Source organism: Gracilinanus agilis, chromosome 2 (assembly GCF_016433145.1).
Source record: "Gracilinanus agilis isolate LMUSP501 chromosome 2, AgileGrace, whole genome shotgun sequence".
Classification (NCBI taxonomy): domain Eukaryota; kingdom Metazoa; phylum Chordata; class Mammalia; order Didelphimorphia; family Didelphidae; genus Gracilinanus; species Gracilinanus agilis.
In genome coordinates, this window is record NC_058131.1 from 581,070,360 (window position 1) to 581,088,062 (window position 17,703).

Consider the following 17,703-nt stretch of genomic DNA (forward strand, 5'->3'; position numbering starts at 1 on the left):
AGGCATATCTCTTATGGTAGGCAGACAAGTGGAGGGGGTTGGAGTAGAGATCAGGCAGAATAGTACACATAGAAAAATTTCTTGTTAACAAGTAACCTAATTAGAAGCAGATGTTGTAGGACCATTATGTCCCAAGTGTACTTTTATGAGCTTGTCATGGAGTTTGGGACAATACTTATAATGAACCTGTGATAATTTCATTTGGAAAGTCTAAGAAGAATGTTTGTCTTGTTAAAAAATTGACTCTATGATTGTAACCTAAACCGACAATTGTGTATTTAAAATGTGTATGTATATTTCGTACTTCTTATGTTATAATAGATTTAGTTGATTGCTAAACATGAGTATTTTTTCCTTTAAAATATTTATATGAATATAACATTTGGTGGGCACTACTTTCTGTAAGACAAATGGCTAGACATTTTAAATCTCTTTGTTTCGCAGTTCTTCAATTAGATCTCCTCCTCTCTACTCACCCAATCATCACCCTAGTTCAGATCCTTATCACTTCTTGCCTGAACTCTTGCAATAGCTTCATTTTTATCCTTTTACCTTGAGCCTCTCTCCTTTCCAATCCATTCTTCACACAGTCTCCAAAGTGCACATCTGATCAGATTCCCATAACTCAATAGCCCTCAATGCCTCCTTTTTACTTCTAAGATCAAATATAAACTCTGACATTTAAATCTCTTCACTACCAGATTTCTTCCCACCTTTCCAGTTTTCCTATAGATCATTCCCTTCTAACTACTTTACAGTGCAGTACTAGTACCCTACTTCGTGTTCCACATACATTATTTTCCATTTCTCATTTTCCCATGCCTAAAATGGACTCCTTCTTCATCTTCACTTTGTGAAATTCTGATTTCTTTCAAGCCTCACTTCAAGATATCTTTTCCAATAAGTATTGTTCTGATCATCCCAGAATGTAGTGTGCTCCTTCCCAAAAAACACCTCAAATTCTTTTTTGCAAATATAATATACATATATACATGTATATGTGCATATGCAATATATTTATATGTACATATATACTTATACACATACATATATACATAACATATACATGTTTATATATTTTATATATTTATACTTGTTTACATTTATATATACCTGTTTATCTATACATATATATGTAAGTGCACATACATACATGCGTGTTGTCTCCTCCATTAGAATGTAGGCTACTTGAAGACATAAGCTATTTGTTTCATTCATGTCTTCATATCCATAGTGTTTAACACTGTTCCTTGCCACATAGTAAATCCTCGTAAATGCTGGTTAATTAAAAACTGTCTAATTAAGTAGGATGGAATGATTTAAGGAAAATCTGAAGTATTATTGTTATTCTTTGATTTAGAATCTTAGGGAAAGAAATGGTGGCACAAAAGAAACAACTTTCTAACATATTTCTTATGCAATGTACTTATGGCAAAATGTTGTTAATTATACTTATTTGTGTACTCTTCATATCTCTCTACTGGACTGTGAATTCTATTAGGGAAAGGGACTATCTTATATAAATTTCAGATTTTCCTTCATCTCCCAAAATGCTTTGCACATTTTAAATATTTAATAATTGTTTATTGAACTACAATAAGTACCTTTTAGATACTTCATGACAAAAAAAAATACATCATTATAATAGAAAGTTCCCTCCAAAGTGGAAAGTTTAAACCTTTTTTAGTATCATGGACCTCTTTCATGGTATAATAAGGCCTATGAATTACATATAAAGTACTTTTAGAGGTATAAATAATATTGCAAAATAAATCAATTTTATTGAAATATAGTTGTCAAAATGTACATTTTTTAAAACCACAGACTCCAGGTTAAGGATCTCTGGCTCTGAAGTTCCAAGTACTCAGTCTAAATGTAAATTTAACTCTAGACAGTGAACTCATACTTGAGTCCCAGTTCCATTATTTGGTAGCTGTACAATTTCATTCATGGCCCTTGATAATCTAGTGTTCCATTTCCTCCATATTTCACATGATAACAGTAATATTGGCATTATCAACTTCATAGGATTGCCATAAGGATTGATTGACAAAAAGTGGTTTTTAAACAAAAAGCACTATATAAATGCAAGTTATTGCTATTATTGTTATTAGATTTAGTAACTAAGCATACAGATGGTAATTTAGAAAGAACAATGTCAGTTGAATAATGACATTAAAATCTTATTTCTGCCTATGTAACCTTGGGCAAATCATTAACCCTTTTCAACATGAGATTCCTCATCTGTAAAATGAAAGATTTAGATCAGGTGAACTCCAAGGTCCTTTCTAGCTAGTTCTATGATCCTTTATTTATAGGTTGGGGGATTGATTTTTTTTATTACTATAACTTTTTTGTACAAGTATTTCTAGTGGAGTCTAAATTGAATAATACTAGGAAATTTGAAATGGATAAACAAAAAAGGTAGAATATTAATAATTAAAACTGATCATATAAATTGAGCAAAATTACTTTAAGTACCAAATAACAAATAAAAATCAAATGAAAATATAGTTCTTGACTCTCTCTGATAAGATTTTCATGGGATTATGATGTGTATTATTATAATTTTATTAGCCAGTCTCTAGTTCTACAGAAATTGTTGAGGTATTTTCAAATAAGATGCAGACAATTTAAAAATATTCTTAAAAACAAAAGCAGAACTAATGAATGAATGAATTACTGGAAATTCACTATCTTCTTCTTTTCCCCTATGAGAATTATTGTGAAGCAGCTTCTAAGATATATATTTCATCTAATATTATCCCCACTTATATGTATAACAATCATATGCTTCTCATGATATAAGTAATTTGTAATATTATTAAAATTGATATAAAAAGCACAAGATTTAAAAAAATATTTATGTATTGTTTTTAGTCTTCTGTCATCTGGTTGCACTAATATTATAAATTTTTAAGTGTTATAAAAGATTTTACTATTATATTATTTTTTAAGATGACCAAGTAGCTCTTGGTTAGTCCTTAGACCCTATAGCAATAATTGCTCCAAATTAAACATCCCAGGTTAAACACTTTAAAAAACAATTTTACTGCAAGGGTTCTGCCAAGTTATGTTTAAAATAAAGGATTCTGTCACCTGTAAAAGTTTGAAAACCTTTGTTTAGGAAAATTCTGTGTCATAGTTATAATTCTTAAGTAGGGAATGGTCTATAGGTATTTTATGACAAACTATGGTACCAACAGGAGAAAAAACATACAGATTGCTTTGGTGTTTGAGGTCTGCATATTTCCATATATGTTGCATTTATCAGAACAAATAAAAAAGAAACTGTCTTGAAATTGAAGTCACGACGGTTAGATCCAAAATAGATTGCCACCTGCTTTAAAGATAAAAACAAATTCCAATCTCTTTGATGTATTTTAATGATATGAAATGATAGTTGTGCACAGAATTCTGTCTGAATTTTGTTAGATACAGCTTGAGATCAAAATGAACAAGAATAATGAAAAATCTTTTAGAATGTTAATAAATATTTCTTCTATTAAGCCTTTACCAATTATCTTTCTTAGTGGCTTAGTATAATGAGTTCCAGTTTTTCGCAAAGTGGTATTTTTTCAGCCCACCTTCCTGAATACATTTTGCGAAAGATATATTGAATAGAAAGGGCAGTATTTGATGGGGAGGGAGGGTATTATATATAAATAGGATATTCTACACATGGTGGTTTGGGACTGGCATTTACAAGCCACTCAGACATCATAGCTCTTTTTCTTCCTAGAAAAACGTCTTTCCAGAGGTATTTCTCATGCCAGCTCAGCCATAGTCTCCCTTGCCCGATCCCATGTGGCCAATGAATGCAGCAATGAACAATTTCCCCTGGAGATGCCCATCTACACATTCCAACTGCCAGACCTCAGCGTGTACAGTGAAGACTTCAGGAGCTTCATTGAACGTGATTTAATTGAACAGGCAACGATGGTTGCCTTGGAGCAGGCAGGTAAGTAAATTCATTTGGTGATAGATGATCTAGCTCCCCGTCTTTTATTTCATTTCAATATTAGAGCTGGTATAGCTTTTACTTAAGTGATTCACATAAGCAACAAAAAGAGCATACCCCATTTTTTGACATTAACCCATTTGTTCTCTGTTAGATTCAATTTTATCTCTGGCTGTCTTGAGTCAAGCCTCTTTCTCAGAAAAAAATCATGCTTCTAACTTATCTTTAGTTCAATAGTTTAAAATTATATTATATATAATTAAAATTACGGGTGATACTTGGACTTCTTTTTTTTTTTTTGCTCCTAAATCAATGGCCTTTGAAAACTGATGTTGTGTTAGCCATCAACCAAGGGAGATTAGATTAGAATTTGCTCAGATTCCCAAGGGCAGGGACTGTTTCATCTTTATCTTTGTACCCAGCTTCCAACATGGAGCCTCTCACATAGTAAACATTTAATAAATGTTCATTCCATTGAACTGAACTTGCCTTTATTCTCCTCTTCTGTAACTTTGCTTGTACTCTGATATTCTGCAGGCAAGAGAAAAGCAGTACTGACCATCACTTGGCTTCAGTCCTGTCCTTACTCCATCATTGCCAATTTCCAACTGGGGGCATAGAGTTACATAGTAAGCAACCAAGTAAATTGACTTACTTTTTTAAGAATTACCATCACCATGGGGGAAAATATCCAGAATGAATGTGTAAGACAAGTCTGGGTTTTTCTCCAAGAACAAAAACATTTACTAAGCTCATGAGAAGTTGAAGAACATTTTACTTTTTAATTTATGTTGTGATTCCTTGTCCTAAAAATATTTCTAGAGAAAATCCACTTATTAACTAAAGTTACAATAGTGAAAAAGCATAGAGAAACATAGAAAGGTTGGACTGCTCTATAGATATCCATTATCTAGTCCAGCCTTCTCATTTTATAAAGGAAGAAACTGAGGAAATGGGTAGTTAAGCAACATGCCATGGTCATATTGCTAACTTTGGTGACCAAGCCAAAAGTCAGTTTAGAATACTTTATCTTTTTTATCATTGCAACACTAGCCTTTTGTCTTAATAACAGTTCTAAGACAGAAGAGCAGCAAGCCCCTGATAAATGGGATTAAGTGACTTGCCCAGGGTCACACAGCTAAGAAACATCTGAGGTCAAATTTGAATCCAAGTCCTCCTAGACTAGAGTTCTGGAACCCTATCCACTGTGCTACCTAGCTATCCTTTACACTGATTTGTTCTATGCAATAAATTATAATAAATATGCTTATCCAAGAGAAAACATTTCTCACATTAGATATGTCCAAAAATCTATTCTTCATCCTTTTTTCCCCCCTTTCTCTTTCCCCTCCCCAAGAAGACAGGTCATATGATATGGGTTTTACATATATTACCATATAATACATATTTCCCTGTTCATCATCCTGTGAAATAAGACACACTTTGCTTACACTAGAGAAAAATTCATGGAAGAAATAAATGTTTCCATTCACATTCAGACTCCTTCTGTTCTTTCTATGGCAGTGGGTAGCCTTTTTTGTCTTAAGTCTGCTGGAGTTGTCCTAGATCCTTGCTTTATTGAAAATAGTTAAGTCATTCACTGCTGATTATCATGCATTATTGTTGTTACTGTGTACAATGTTCTTCTGGTTCCACTCACTTCTCTTTGCATCACTTCAACAATTTAAAAAATTCTTTCAAGGTTTTTTGTGATAATTTTGTTTGTCATTTCTTATGACACAATAGTATTCTATTATAATCAATCTTATACCATAGTTTGTTCAACCATTCCCCAATTGATCGACATCCCTTCAATTTCCAATTCTTTTTCACTACAAAAAAATCTGCTTTAATATTTTAGCATACATAGTCTCTTTTCCTTTTTACTTGATCATCTTAGAAAATAAACCTAATAGTGGCATTACTGGACCAAAAAGTATATGCAGTTGCATAACTGAGTATAATTCCAGGTTGGTCTTCAGAACAGCAAAGTTTCCATGGAGTTCAACTGACCCTTCAGTTGATTAAAATGGAAATAGTGTGATAGGATAATGTTTGACAATTATCACTTGTTATTAAGCCAGTGAATGATTAAGTTATAAAAGCACGCTAACTCTTAATTTATAGATTCTGATAAATAGGAAGACGAAGAAATAGAGGTTATATGTGTTTTCAAGCTAATTTTGAATGACCATCTACAACTTCATCAATATGTCAGAGTAGGTTTAGTGAGTATCTTCATTATGTACTGTAGAGATTAAAATTAATATACAATAACTAAGTATTATATTTTTAAAGATTTATTAAAAATTAACTTGAAGCAAAAGGGAAACTAAAAGGCTAGTGTCAAGGGGGAGCTCACACAAGCCACTCACGTGGAAGAGAGAGTGAGGGAGGAGCTTACAGAACTATATAAACAGTAACATAAAGATGCATGTAAATGAAAAGGGAAAAGGGAATTTGGGGACAGGGAAAGAATTCTGGGAGATGGAGTCTAAAGGTACAAAATTTCTAATTAATACAGTAGTAAAAATAGTGAGAGACCACATTGCAAAATACCAAAATGGTAGGATTTCATTTCTATGATGTGAGCTAGGTCACATTCAAATTATTGTTTGTTCTTTCAAATTGTTTGATTTTTATGAAGTAAGGATGGGATTTGTACCCCCACGCACCTACCTCAAGTGACATAACCACAGAAGGTCCAGACAACTGGAATTCAGTCAATCAGAATTGCAAACTATGTGAGAAGAAACCCTTAATCAATTTTAGAGGATTACATGGCTTTGATAATTGTATGAAGGCAGATGATGCCACTCAGGAAACATTTTAGGAGTGGTTGAAAAAATCCAACATACTTCTAGGACTGTGTATGAAAAATAATAGTCCATCCGTGAGATCAGTCCATTTGTCCAGTGAAAGAAGAAATCTAGTTTGGAGTACTCCAGCCCCACAGAGGGAATTACCCTGGGAGTGTGAACAGAACTCCTCCACCCTATTAACCCTGTCATCAAAAAGACCGATCCAGGAGGAGATAATGCATCCATCATGGAGCGAATAGAGACGTGCTGAGCAAACACGGATTCAGAAAAATAGCCAGTGAGGGAGGAAGCAGCTTTAAGAAGTGTGATCTCTTCAAGAGAGAACTTCTAGCACTCAGGAGTTGTGTTTGCCCTTTGTCTATACCTGCTCTTTGTATGTAAATGCTCTTACCTTCATTGTAATCTTAAATTTATGCCCGCTTTCTTGGTGGATTTGTGTATATTTGTGGGTGTATCCTAGACTTTTGGAGGGAATGTTGTATATCAAATTATTCTGACAAAAACACTTGATTAGATAATGTTGATTAAAAACTACTTGAGGATACTGGCTAATTATCAAGGGGAGGCACCCAAAAGGGATAGATAGATAGCATAGGCAATAGAGCCTATGTTCTAGAGTCAGGAAGACAGGAGTTCAAATTCAGCCATCAGCACTTACTAAACATCTGGCCTACTCAAATCATTTAATTTCTGTTTATCTTAGTTTTCCCAATTGCTAAATGAGAATATTAACAGTACCTTCCTCCCAGGGTTGTTGTGAGTATCATATGAGATAATATTTGGAAAGTGCTTGGCATAGTTCTAGGTACATAGTAGATGCCATATAAATGCCTATTCCCTGCCCCCTGCTTCACCCCTCAATCCCCCACTAAAAAACTTATTGCCAAGAAGAGAGGTTAGTCCTCCCTTAGGGGACCCCACCACAAGACGAAAGTACAAATTGGAAGAGTAAGACTAAAAGAAGTGCTATAATAGAATTATTCTATTAAAGTAGAAATTTTGCAAAACTACCTAGGAAATGTGACTTTTAAAAATATAGTGTGTTGTGGGCAACTAAGTGGCTCAGTGGATTGAGAACCAGACCTAGATATGGAAGATCCTGGGTTCAAATTTGCCTTCAGACACTTCCTAGCTGTGTGACCCTAGACAAGTCACTTAACCCCAAATACCTAGCCCTCACTGCTCTTCTGCCTTAGAACCATTACATAGTATTGATAAAATGGACTTTTTTTTAAATATAGTATATCTATATTAGGATCCATAGGACATAAGTTATATTTTGTAGTTGCTACTTCAAACCATTTCTTCCCTCTAACCCAGTGATTCCCAAACTTTTTTGGCTGACCACCCCCTTTCCAGAAAAAATATTACTTAGCCCCCTGGAAATTAAATTTTTTAATTTTAATAGCAATTAATAGGAAAGATAAATGCACCTGTGGCCATCACCACCTCCCTGGATCACTGTAGCACCCGCCAGGGGGTGGCGGCGCCCACTTTGTGAATTACTGCTAACCCCTCTTAGTTTGACTTTATTCACTATCCTCTGCCCTATTTGGGCACCCCATTAATTTCATTATGGCTTCATGGTAGCCCTTTATTTTTTCTTGAATCTTTCAATAACTTGAGAATAATTTCTCACTATGAGTTGCCAATTCTGCCTTTCCACCCTCATTGTGCTTTGGAATCCACTATGTTTGTCAGTCATCCAGGATGCAGTGCTAATTCACAACCCCTCCTGCTAAGAATGACAAAAGGAGATGGCAATTACAGCCCTTACATTTTATTATAGACCTAGCCTATTTTCTTTTTCTTCAAGGAAGTATTTTCTTTGTTGCTACCACATATGTCTTTGGTGGCCGCAAATTATTTTTAGGGCAACATATTAGAAATGGCAGGGCCAAATTCAAGGTAAAAAAAAAATCCCTCTTATTCTCACATTGAGCTGATGTCACATTTGGTTAGCTTCTGTCTCTCTTCAAGGGTGATGGGCATGGGCACCTTATTTAGAAATGTGTAGCAAGCCATCTGTTAAAGTCTTAAGTTAATTGATTCCATTACCTCATGTGAATCAGAAGAACATTTCTTTGGAAAGTCAAAAGAAATGACTAATAACTCTTAGACCATACTAAAACCTAAGCTTCTGTTGAAAAGTTTTGCATACCATTTGTTTTTTCTTTTGGGGAATTCTGGTTTTCAAAAGGAGAACATTCAATAAGGGCTGTTCTCTGCAACACTAGTTTCCTTCCTTTTCTTTCTCTCCTTTTAAAGTGATTTAGATACAATTGTAATGATTACTCTATTAAAACTGAAAGTAAAAAAAAAAATGGACTATGTAAATGACTTCTCTGGAAGATGTTTCCAAATTGAACCTTGAAGTTTAAAAGACATTTCTAAAGTTAGCTTACCATTCAAGGAGTGATGAGAAGAAGAGATGCCAATTTACTAAGAATAATGTCTTTATATATGTAGCTCACCAATAACTTGAATTAGTAGAATCCTCCAGAGAGATAGCATTCTTAAGCAGTTTTCTCATGATTTTATTCCTCTAAGAATTATCTTAATTTGGCATGATTCCTGATATTGGAGGATGATAATTCCTCTTCATCTCCCTCTTTCTAAATCCGAATCTTCCTTCAAGTTTAGGTAAATCACAATCTTTTTTACTGATTACTTATTTCTCTGATCCCCTTTCCCACTGATATTTCCATTTTTCCCATCATTCTTTATTCTACATTATACTTAGTTTATGTACATGTTGTAATCCCCCTACGCTCCCCTCATTGCATTATAAGCTCTCAAAGGCAGAGACAGTTTATGCTTTTTTGTTTTTGTGTTCCCAGAACCCTACATGAAATCATACCCACAGTCAGCACTTGACAAATATTTGTTAAATTTTTCGATTTGTCAAGTCGAAGCCAGATTCCTAAAGTTCTTTGCACTTCACAAAGAAATTGCCTTTGCTATTGGTATTCAGAGGTAATTGAAATGTGATTGAATATGTGGTCTAAATTGAGTGTCAAAGAAATAGAAAATTCTTCATGTTGTACTTTCCCAAAAAGCAATCTCCCCCTGCTTATGGAAGATTTAGGGGTTTATAATTTTGCTGAATTGACTGAATTAATCATTCTTTTTTTAAGTTCATTTCTAGAGTTGCAATTGAATAGAATTAGTTCATTGACAACTTATTGCCTTTATTGGGATCAAAGTTCATATATGAGTTTTAGTGTCCCAGAATGTTAATTGCCTACCTCATTGTCATGGCAAATGAGATGCACAGCTTCTTTTCAGAAATTAAATCCCCTTCATTTGTATAGTTATCCATTCATCTGAAATGATTCAGAATAAATTTTAGTGACAATTCAACAATTTTTTGTATCTGAAACACCATGAAACATCAGATATGCTTCCTTCCTTTGAGAAAAAAAATCTTTTGAGAGTAATTAGGTACAATCAAACATTTACATTTTTGCTTCCTAGAAATTGTCTTGTGGGCTGATGAACATCAAATGAATAATTCAAGAAAATATTCATAGCCCAGTGGAGACCCTGGGAAGGGCAAGGGCAGGAGGAAGGAATCAGAAATCAGTGTGGTAACAGAATTGAACTAAGCTGTGGAAAATAAATCACTTTTAAAAATAGTGTTCACATACATATTATTAGTGTTTAATAGACCTTCCTTCCAAATAGAAGCTCATTTGAACTGATCAAATCATAGGGCACTGAAAGACATAATTTAAATTTACAGATTACTATTTTAATAGAAATATTTACTATTTAATTTGATTCTTGAAGTCAACAAGAAAGTAATATTAAAATGAAGCTTTTTAGATATTTTGAGAGGTCATGGTGCTAATTGGTTTGCCTCTAGGAAAGACTCAACTTATACTGTGTTATCCCAATTTTTTGAGTTCTCTATTTTTGGAGATTTCCACAATCTCCCTTGTGGTCAGAAATTCCTCCTTATCATCTAGAATACATCTCAGTTATAATAAAACCTGATTTTTTCTTTTTTGTTACCACAGCAGAATTGGAATATAGCCAGTCAACTTCTTTCTCATACTGTCTACTTCTTATGGTAGAAAACTGTTATTAAGACATTCCTCCTTCAGTTTTCCAAGTTGAGTGAATCTAGCCCATTCACTTTTTCCCCTTATGAACTATATCCATTTATATGTAGGGTTCTACTCCTCCTAAGAGGTAACTATTTCTTTTCCAAACATCTTTTTTGTACCCTCTTAATTTTGTTCTAATAACTATATTGGATTTCACCTTCTAGATCATAGGACCTTTGAAAGCAGAAACCAGTACCTAATCTTTGTATCTCCCAGTAATTTAAGATAGTACTCTGCACAGGGTGGATACTTTTAAAATGTTTGTTGAATTGTATTTTGAAACTCCACTTTAGGGATTTTGAAAAGATAGCAGAGTGTTCCAGCCTCAATGGCTGCCTGAAGGATAGACCTCGTTGTTTCCACATACCTACTATAGCAAAATCATGAAATTCACACCATATGGATGAATGATAAAGAAACTCCCATGAAAAACTATAGTAACTTTTTTCCATCCCAGAATTTTTAGAAGTCAGCTAGAAGCCAAAGGACAATAGGAAAGAGGAACACCAACAAAGCTAATTCCCTATCAGGCAAACAAGCCCAACCTCCCAAAATGACCAGTGAAAGACCACAGACATTGTAACCTTTCATGTAAAAATGGAAGCCCCCAGAAATCCCTGAGGAGGTCCAAAAACCCTAGGGAGCAAGGAGTGGCAGAAGCCAGAATGATGTGAAAATACTCACAGTAGGAGAGTTCAGGCACCCAGGAACTCCAACGTCCCTAGCTATCCCTGATGTGCTATGGATCACTGTTCCTCAAACTTTTCTTGTCTCTGGACCTCTTTCCACATTGGAAAATTATTGAGGATGCTCCACAAAAAAAAAAAAAGTTTTGTTTATTTGGATTTTATCTATCAATATTTGTTTTTATATAAATAAAACTTAGTATTATTATGAAAATGGTTTTTATCTCACAGACCCCAAAAAGGTCTTAGGACACCCAGGAGTCCTTGAACCACACTTTGAAAAACATTGCAGTAGAATACCCTGAAGATTACATGTTCTGAACTGCAAATATCCAGAGGAATTTACTCCCTCAGAGCTTGAAGTCCAAGGGAATCTAAGGAGAAATAGAGGAGGGTTGATCGCTGCACCTAAAAACAGAACAGGGTGCACATCATGACCTGGCACAAAACCTCCATTTAGGACTTAAAGCGGGAGAGAATGAGTAAATCAAAGAAGATACCAACTATTATTTTTAAAAATTCTCGTAAATCTAAATATACCCCCTGACCCTCAGAGAAGAAAATAATTCTGTGAATGCTACAAAATAGAGACTTAAAAGAAATATATGTATTCTCCACAAGGACTATGTGAATACTTAGGAAAAAAAGCAAGAATTTTTTTAATGAAATATAAGGGATGACTAAGTAGTTCAGTGGATAGAAAGTCAGGTCTATGACCTGGAGGGCCTAGGTTCAAATATGGCATCAGACATTTCCTAGCTGTTTGATCCTGAGCAAGTCATTTAACCTCAGTTGACTCGCCCTTACTACTCTGCTTCCTTGGAACCAATACTTAGTATCATTTTAAGGTACAAGGTAAGATTTTTTAAATTAAAATTGAATGAAAATCTAGGAGAAAGAATTAGAAGGAAAATAAATAGCTTAGAAAAGAAAATGGTAAACCTCATCTAAAGTAATGGACTTTATGAAAATTAGAATAGAAACTGAAATCAATAACTCTGTGGAAAAGCAAGAAATATTGGAACAAAATCAAAAGGCTAAAAAAAATAGAAGAAAATATAGGGTAACTGATATAAAAAATTACTGACCTGGAAAAGATGTTAAAGAAAGATACAAATCATTAGACTCCCTGAAAAGATAATTTTTTTGAAGCAGCCTGAACAGTATGTTTCAAGAAAACATAAGTGAAAACTGCCCACTTCTATTGGGACCAGGGTACAAAGCAAAGCTAAAAGAATTCATCTAGTGAAGTCCTAAAAGAAACCCTAATCAGGATGTCACAGCCAAAAGCTAATGCTTTCACATCAAAGAAAAAATACTACAAACAAGCAGAAAGGAAGGATTCTAAGTATCAAAAAGCCAGTCAGGATCCCATGAGTCTTAGTAACTTCTAATGAAAAATGAGAAAAGGTTTTGGAATACAATGTTCCAAAAGGGAAAAGATAAAGGATTACAACCTAGAATAACAACCTGCAAAACCAACAGATAATTTTTTAAAAAAAAATAGATATTTAATGGAATTTTTCATCTTAAATCTTTAAAGAGAATATGCAAGCATTTCTGCTAAAAAAAAAAAAAAAAGAACAGCACCAAGTAGGAACTTTGAAGTACAAGAAATCTAGAATGGTAAATTTATTTGAGAAAATGTAAGTTGAATGATAATGTAATGCTAACATTGTAACAGGAGGAGAATAAACCAGTGTTCAATTGGACCTTAATGTCTCCAAATGATATTGAGGGAATTAAATAAGAAAAATAGAGGTAATAGGTTGTTGACTTCTGCTATGGGGGCTTTAAAAAGGATGGGAGAGAGAAGATGGGGAGACATCAGTTAACATTCTTTCATATATAGGAGAAAGAAGGAAGGTAGAACTTGCTGTTTTTCATCATTGGAAAGCATGAGAAAAGTCTACAAACTAAAGCCAGGAGATTAGTGAGAGAGTATCAGATCTTGTTTGAAACAGACAAAGGAGGATTGAACACACATTCACATTTAAACAGAATTGTGTAATGTAACTAAAGAGGGAAATAAGCAGGGATGGGAGAAGAAGAGCTTAAAAGTTAAGATATTCTTAGGAAGACAGTAACCCTGTCTTCAGAACTAATTATGAAGAGCATATAAGTTAAAATTAAATTCAAAAGTGTTTGCAGAAATATAAAGAACTATGAAAAAGTGAGTTAATATTGTATAAAACCTTATAAAATCAATGAAAAGAAATGGAGCCAGTATCATACTGCTTGGATTGTAACCTACTAGAAGGAAGGAATCGCTTCCACCAACAATATAGAATGTTGGCAACAAACCATCTCCTTCTGAATTACTTGATCATCATTATTATTAAAATAAATAATTATTTATTATAAAATAATAATTATTAAATAAGATAATAATTGTCAAGCATTTAGCACAGTGCCAAGAACATGGTGCTTTATAATATATTTATATTTATAATATTTCTATTTATAAGTGTTATTATTAGTAGTGATAATAGTAATAATAATAATAGCTAGCATTTATATAGTACTTTGTATATATTATCACATTTGATATAATAATTCTGGGAAATAGATACTATACTACACTATACTATACTATTTTACAGATGAGAAAACCAAGGCTGGAAGATTAAGTGACTTGCCCAGGACACCACAGCTTATAAATGTTTGAGGCAGAGTGAAATTTGGGTTCTTCTGCCTCTAAGTCCAGTACACTCTCCTATTACTATTTAGTTATCTCTGAATTCAGGAATAAATCATATTCACATAGCCTTCCAGAGTTACATAGTTATTATGTGACAGAGATAGGACTTGAACTCAGTCCCTCTAAACCAAATATAACTATTTGTTGTTGCTGTTTTCCAGACTATATTGACTCTGAATTATTTGTTCAATTCTAGACGTGACAGCAGAAAAGCAATTCAAAAATCCATGCCTCAGGCTTAAGGAGGCTGGACAAAATATACACTCAGCATCATATTGTCCTCAGACACACACCAGAACTGTCTGTCCAAATCACATCCTTAAAGGAGCAGCTTGTTCCATCATGATCTTTCCTGGGATTTGTATTCCAAACACTGGACTCATTATTTTCTATGACTGAAGTATTTGTGTACCAAGCCCTAGGATAAATATTCATTTGGCCGTGTGGTTTTAGTCCTTCCTTTGGGCATGGTCCTGTACCATGCCTTTCAAGGGCAGACATCAGTGATGGATCACTTCCTAGACCTCCCTGGGAAATGAACTGAATAACAACATACCAAATAAAGGAGAGAGTTTCTACTTGTAAGTCCTCTGGCTGAAGGACAGATGCTGTCATGTACACCATGGCAAGGTTTTTGGGAAGCAAAAAGAGATATTCACTTGAAAATTTGGCTGAAATTTCAATTGGCTATCTAGTGTGGAATAGCCTGTCATTTGGTTGATCTGTTTCCATAATTTCCTAACATCATTTTATGAGTATGGCAAAAGCCAGGAAACATGTGGATCCTTCCCATTGGATGTTCCATTGCTTACTACTCCCTTTGGCAAATATCAGACTGTTTCTAGGTACTCCTCTCCAAAAGACTGGATGAAAATAATTCTGAACTAACACTCTGAATGGTACCCTCCATCATGGCCAAACTGAACATGTGGAGATCTGCATTTAATAACAGGGTGACTAAAATGTTTGAATTGGCTATAAACGTATTGGGTTGCTTCCTTCATGGTAACTCAATTCAAGTAATGATAGAATGACCTGATGGTTCCTTTAAAAAAGAAAGAAAAAAACACAAAATCTAATGTAGTCTAGATGCAATATAATCCATATGAATAAGAAGGCAGCTCCTACTATTTTCATGTCTTTGGAAGGGAATAAGGGGGGAATGAATGAAGAAAAGAGGGAAAAGGAACAAAATGTTTAACCTTTTTTCTTTTTAACTCTCCAATCTTTCTTCTAACTAAAGGAACATGAAATTGCTTCTTAAAACCATGTTTCTTCTGTGCATTTACTCTCCCCCCTGACTTCACCTAAATGAAAAGCATCATGGTACAGGAAATCCTCTCATGACTTCCTCTTGATTACAGTGTCTCTGATGAGGAATCTGAAGCAGAGGTGATTATCTAGTCTTCAGGAGACTGAGTTTAAATTAGAGAGTAATCATGATCTTAATTTGGAAGTATGCTCACTATCTAGTCTAGAGGGGAGGGTGTGTGACCCAGAACAGATAAATTTGAAGCTAAGGGCAGGTTGTACACATGTAACATAAGTCATGGAGGCACAAAGGGACCCACAGGCTTCAATCCAGAGACCTACTATGTCACAGAGCCCAGTTGCCTGTGATCCATCCAGACCTTTGGCTTTCATTAAAGACAGTATTATAACAAATCATTAAGAGCTGAGAAACATGTCTTTGAGGTGCTGAAAAGGAACATTGGAACTCTGAATGGAAATGGAAGAAAATAGGAACCATCCTAAATAAATGACTTTATGCTATAACTTTGGTTTGGCAGAAAAAGTGACAGTATGAACTGAGAATCTCAGAGAAGTGAAACAAACAGAAAGGAGGAAGGAGGAGACTTTGTCAATATGAAAATGAAAAATTGGTAATTTTCATAGTTCATAATGTGCCTCTACAATTAGTTATCTTAAAGCAACTTCAGTCATTTTTGAAGAGACCTGGATTTTTGACATAAATAGCTATTATCAAGATGATTCTCTTGAAGATCAAACAAATAAGTTTTGTGATTTATCTTCAGACGAGGGAAATGCTGAGCCACCACACTGCATTTTAATGATGTGATTACAGACTGAGAATTGAGTACTAATTCTCACATGCCTGAGCACCATTATGATGGTCATTCAACCCTGAGATGCTTAATGAAATCAAGATCACTTACATGTAAGGTTCCAGGCGATGTTACTTTATTAGTTAGTCAGTAAACAAACATTTATTAAGCATCTTCTATGTGCCAGGTACAGTGTTAAGTATCAGGAATAAAAGAAAGGGAAAAAGAGGGAAAAAAACAATCTGTAGCACAGCCCAACTTATTCTATCTCTTCTCCAAACTGGGTCAGTTAGCATGCCCTTACAGGCAGAGTTAAAAGGAATTCTAATAATTCCATGGTTTCCAGTATAACCCTGAATTTAATTAGACTTGGGGCATTTTTCCTGAGCACTCTTGAAAACCCACAAAATAAATTACATAAGTTACAACTCAGTGATTCCTCCTAAATTCCAACTCTTTTTACTATTGAGAGTAATTTCATACCTGAGGAAAATACCACATATCCCTTTTGATGCTTTCTCAAGGAAAACAAGGCAGGGTACATCAACTTACACCATCTCTTATCTCCAATAAATTTTCTTTTTCATGGGAATTTGGGAGCATTTCTAGGGCTGACAATCAAGAGTAACACACTACATTCTCATGTACACATGCTTACTTGAGCACATGCGTAAAGTTCTGTTGCTTTTCGGTTGTGTCTGACTCTTCATGACCCTATTTGAGGGTTTTTTTTTTGGCAAAGAAAGTAGTTTGCCATTTCCTTCTCCAGCTCATTTTACAGGTGAGGAAACCGAAGCAAATAGAGCTAAGTGACCTGTTCAAGGACACACAGCGAGTTAAATGTCTGAGGCCAGATTTGAACTCAGGAAGATGAGTCTTCCTGGCTCTAGGTCTTGTACCTTATCCATTGCACCACCAACTGCCCCAGAATAATCTGTAGTTCATATGATTGAAAGAACATGAAACGTGGATTGTGACAATCTAAGTTTAAATCTTGGTTCTCCAACCTACTATTGTATAACCTAGAGAAAGTTGCTTTGCTCCTGTAGTCCTGATATACAAAATAAAGAGAGAGGGATAGGTGATGTATTGTTAATTTGGAGCTACAAGGGATCTGAGATCCAATACTCTCTTTTACAGATGAAAAAACCAAAACCCATAGAGGCTAGATAACTTGCCCAAGGTCACATAAAAACATCAGATGTTGGATTTGAATCCAAGGCTTCCAACTCCAGAACCAAAGCTATTTTTACTTGGCTTCAAATATTTGAAGGACTGCCATTTTGAAGAACTAGTCTTCTTTCTTTCTCTCTTTTTTCTCTTCCTTCCTTCCTTCCTTCCTTCCTTCCTTCCTT

At 34.5% G+C, this 17,703-nt stretch overlaps 1 protein-coding gene across 1 annotated transcript in view; it reads left to right on the forward strand.

The window, feature by feature from the left end:
- OTUD7A (OTU deubiquitinase 7A) overlaps positions 1-17,703 on the forward strand; it is a 431,043-nt gene that overhangs the window by 317,546 nt on the left and 95,794 nt on the right. Inside the window, exons 6-8 of the mRNA XM_044665393.1 lie at positions 3,743-3,965; positions 9,060-9,067; positions 16,578-16,632. Coding sequence (XP_044521328.1) covers positions 3,743-3,965; positions 9,060-9,067; positions 16,578-16,632 — 286 coding nt within the window. The remainder of the gene's footprint in view (positions 1-3,742; positions 3,966-9,059; positions 9,068-16,577; positions 16,633-17,703) is intronic.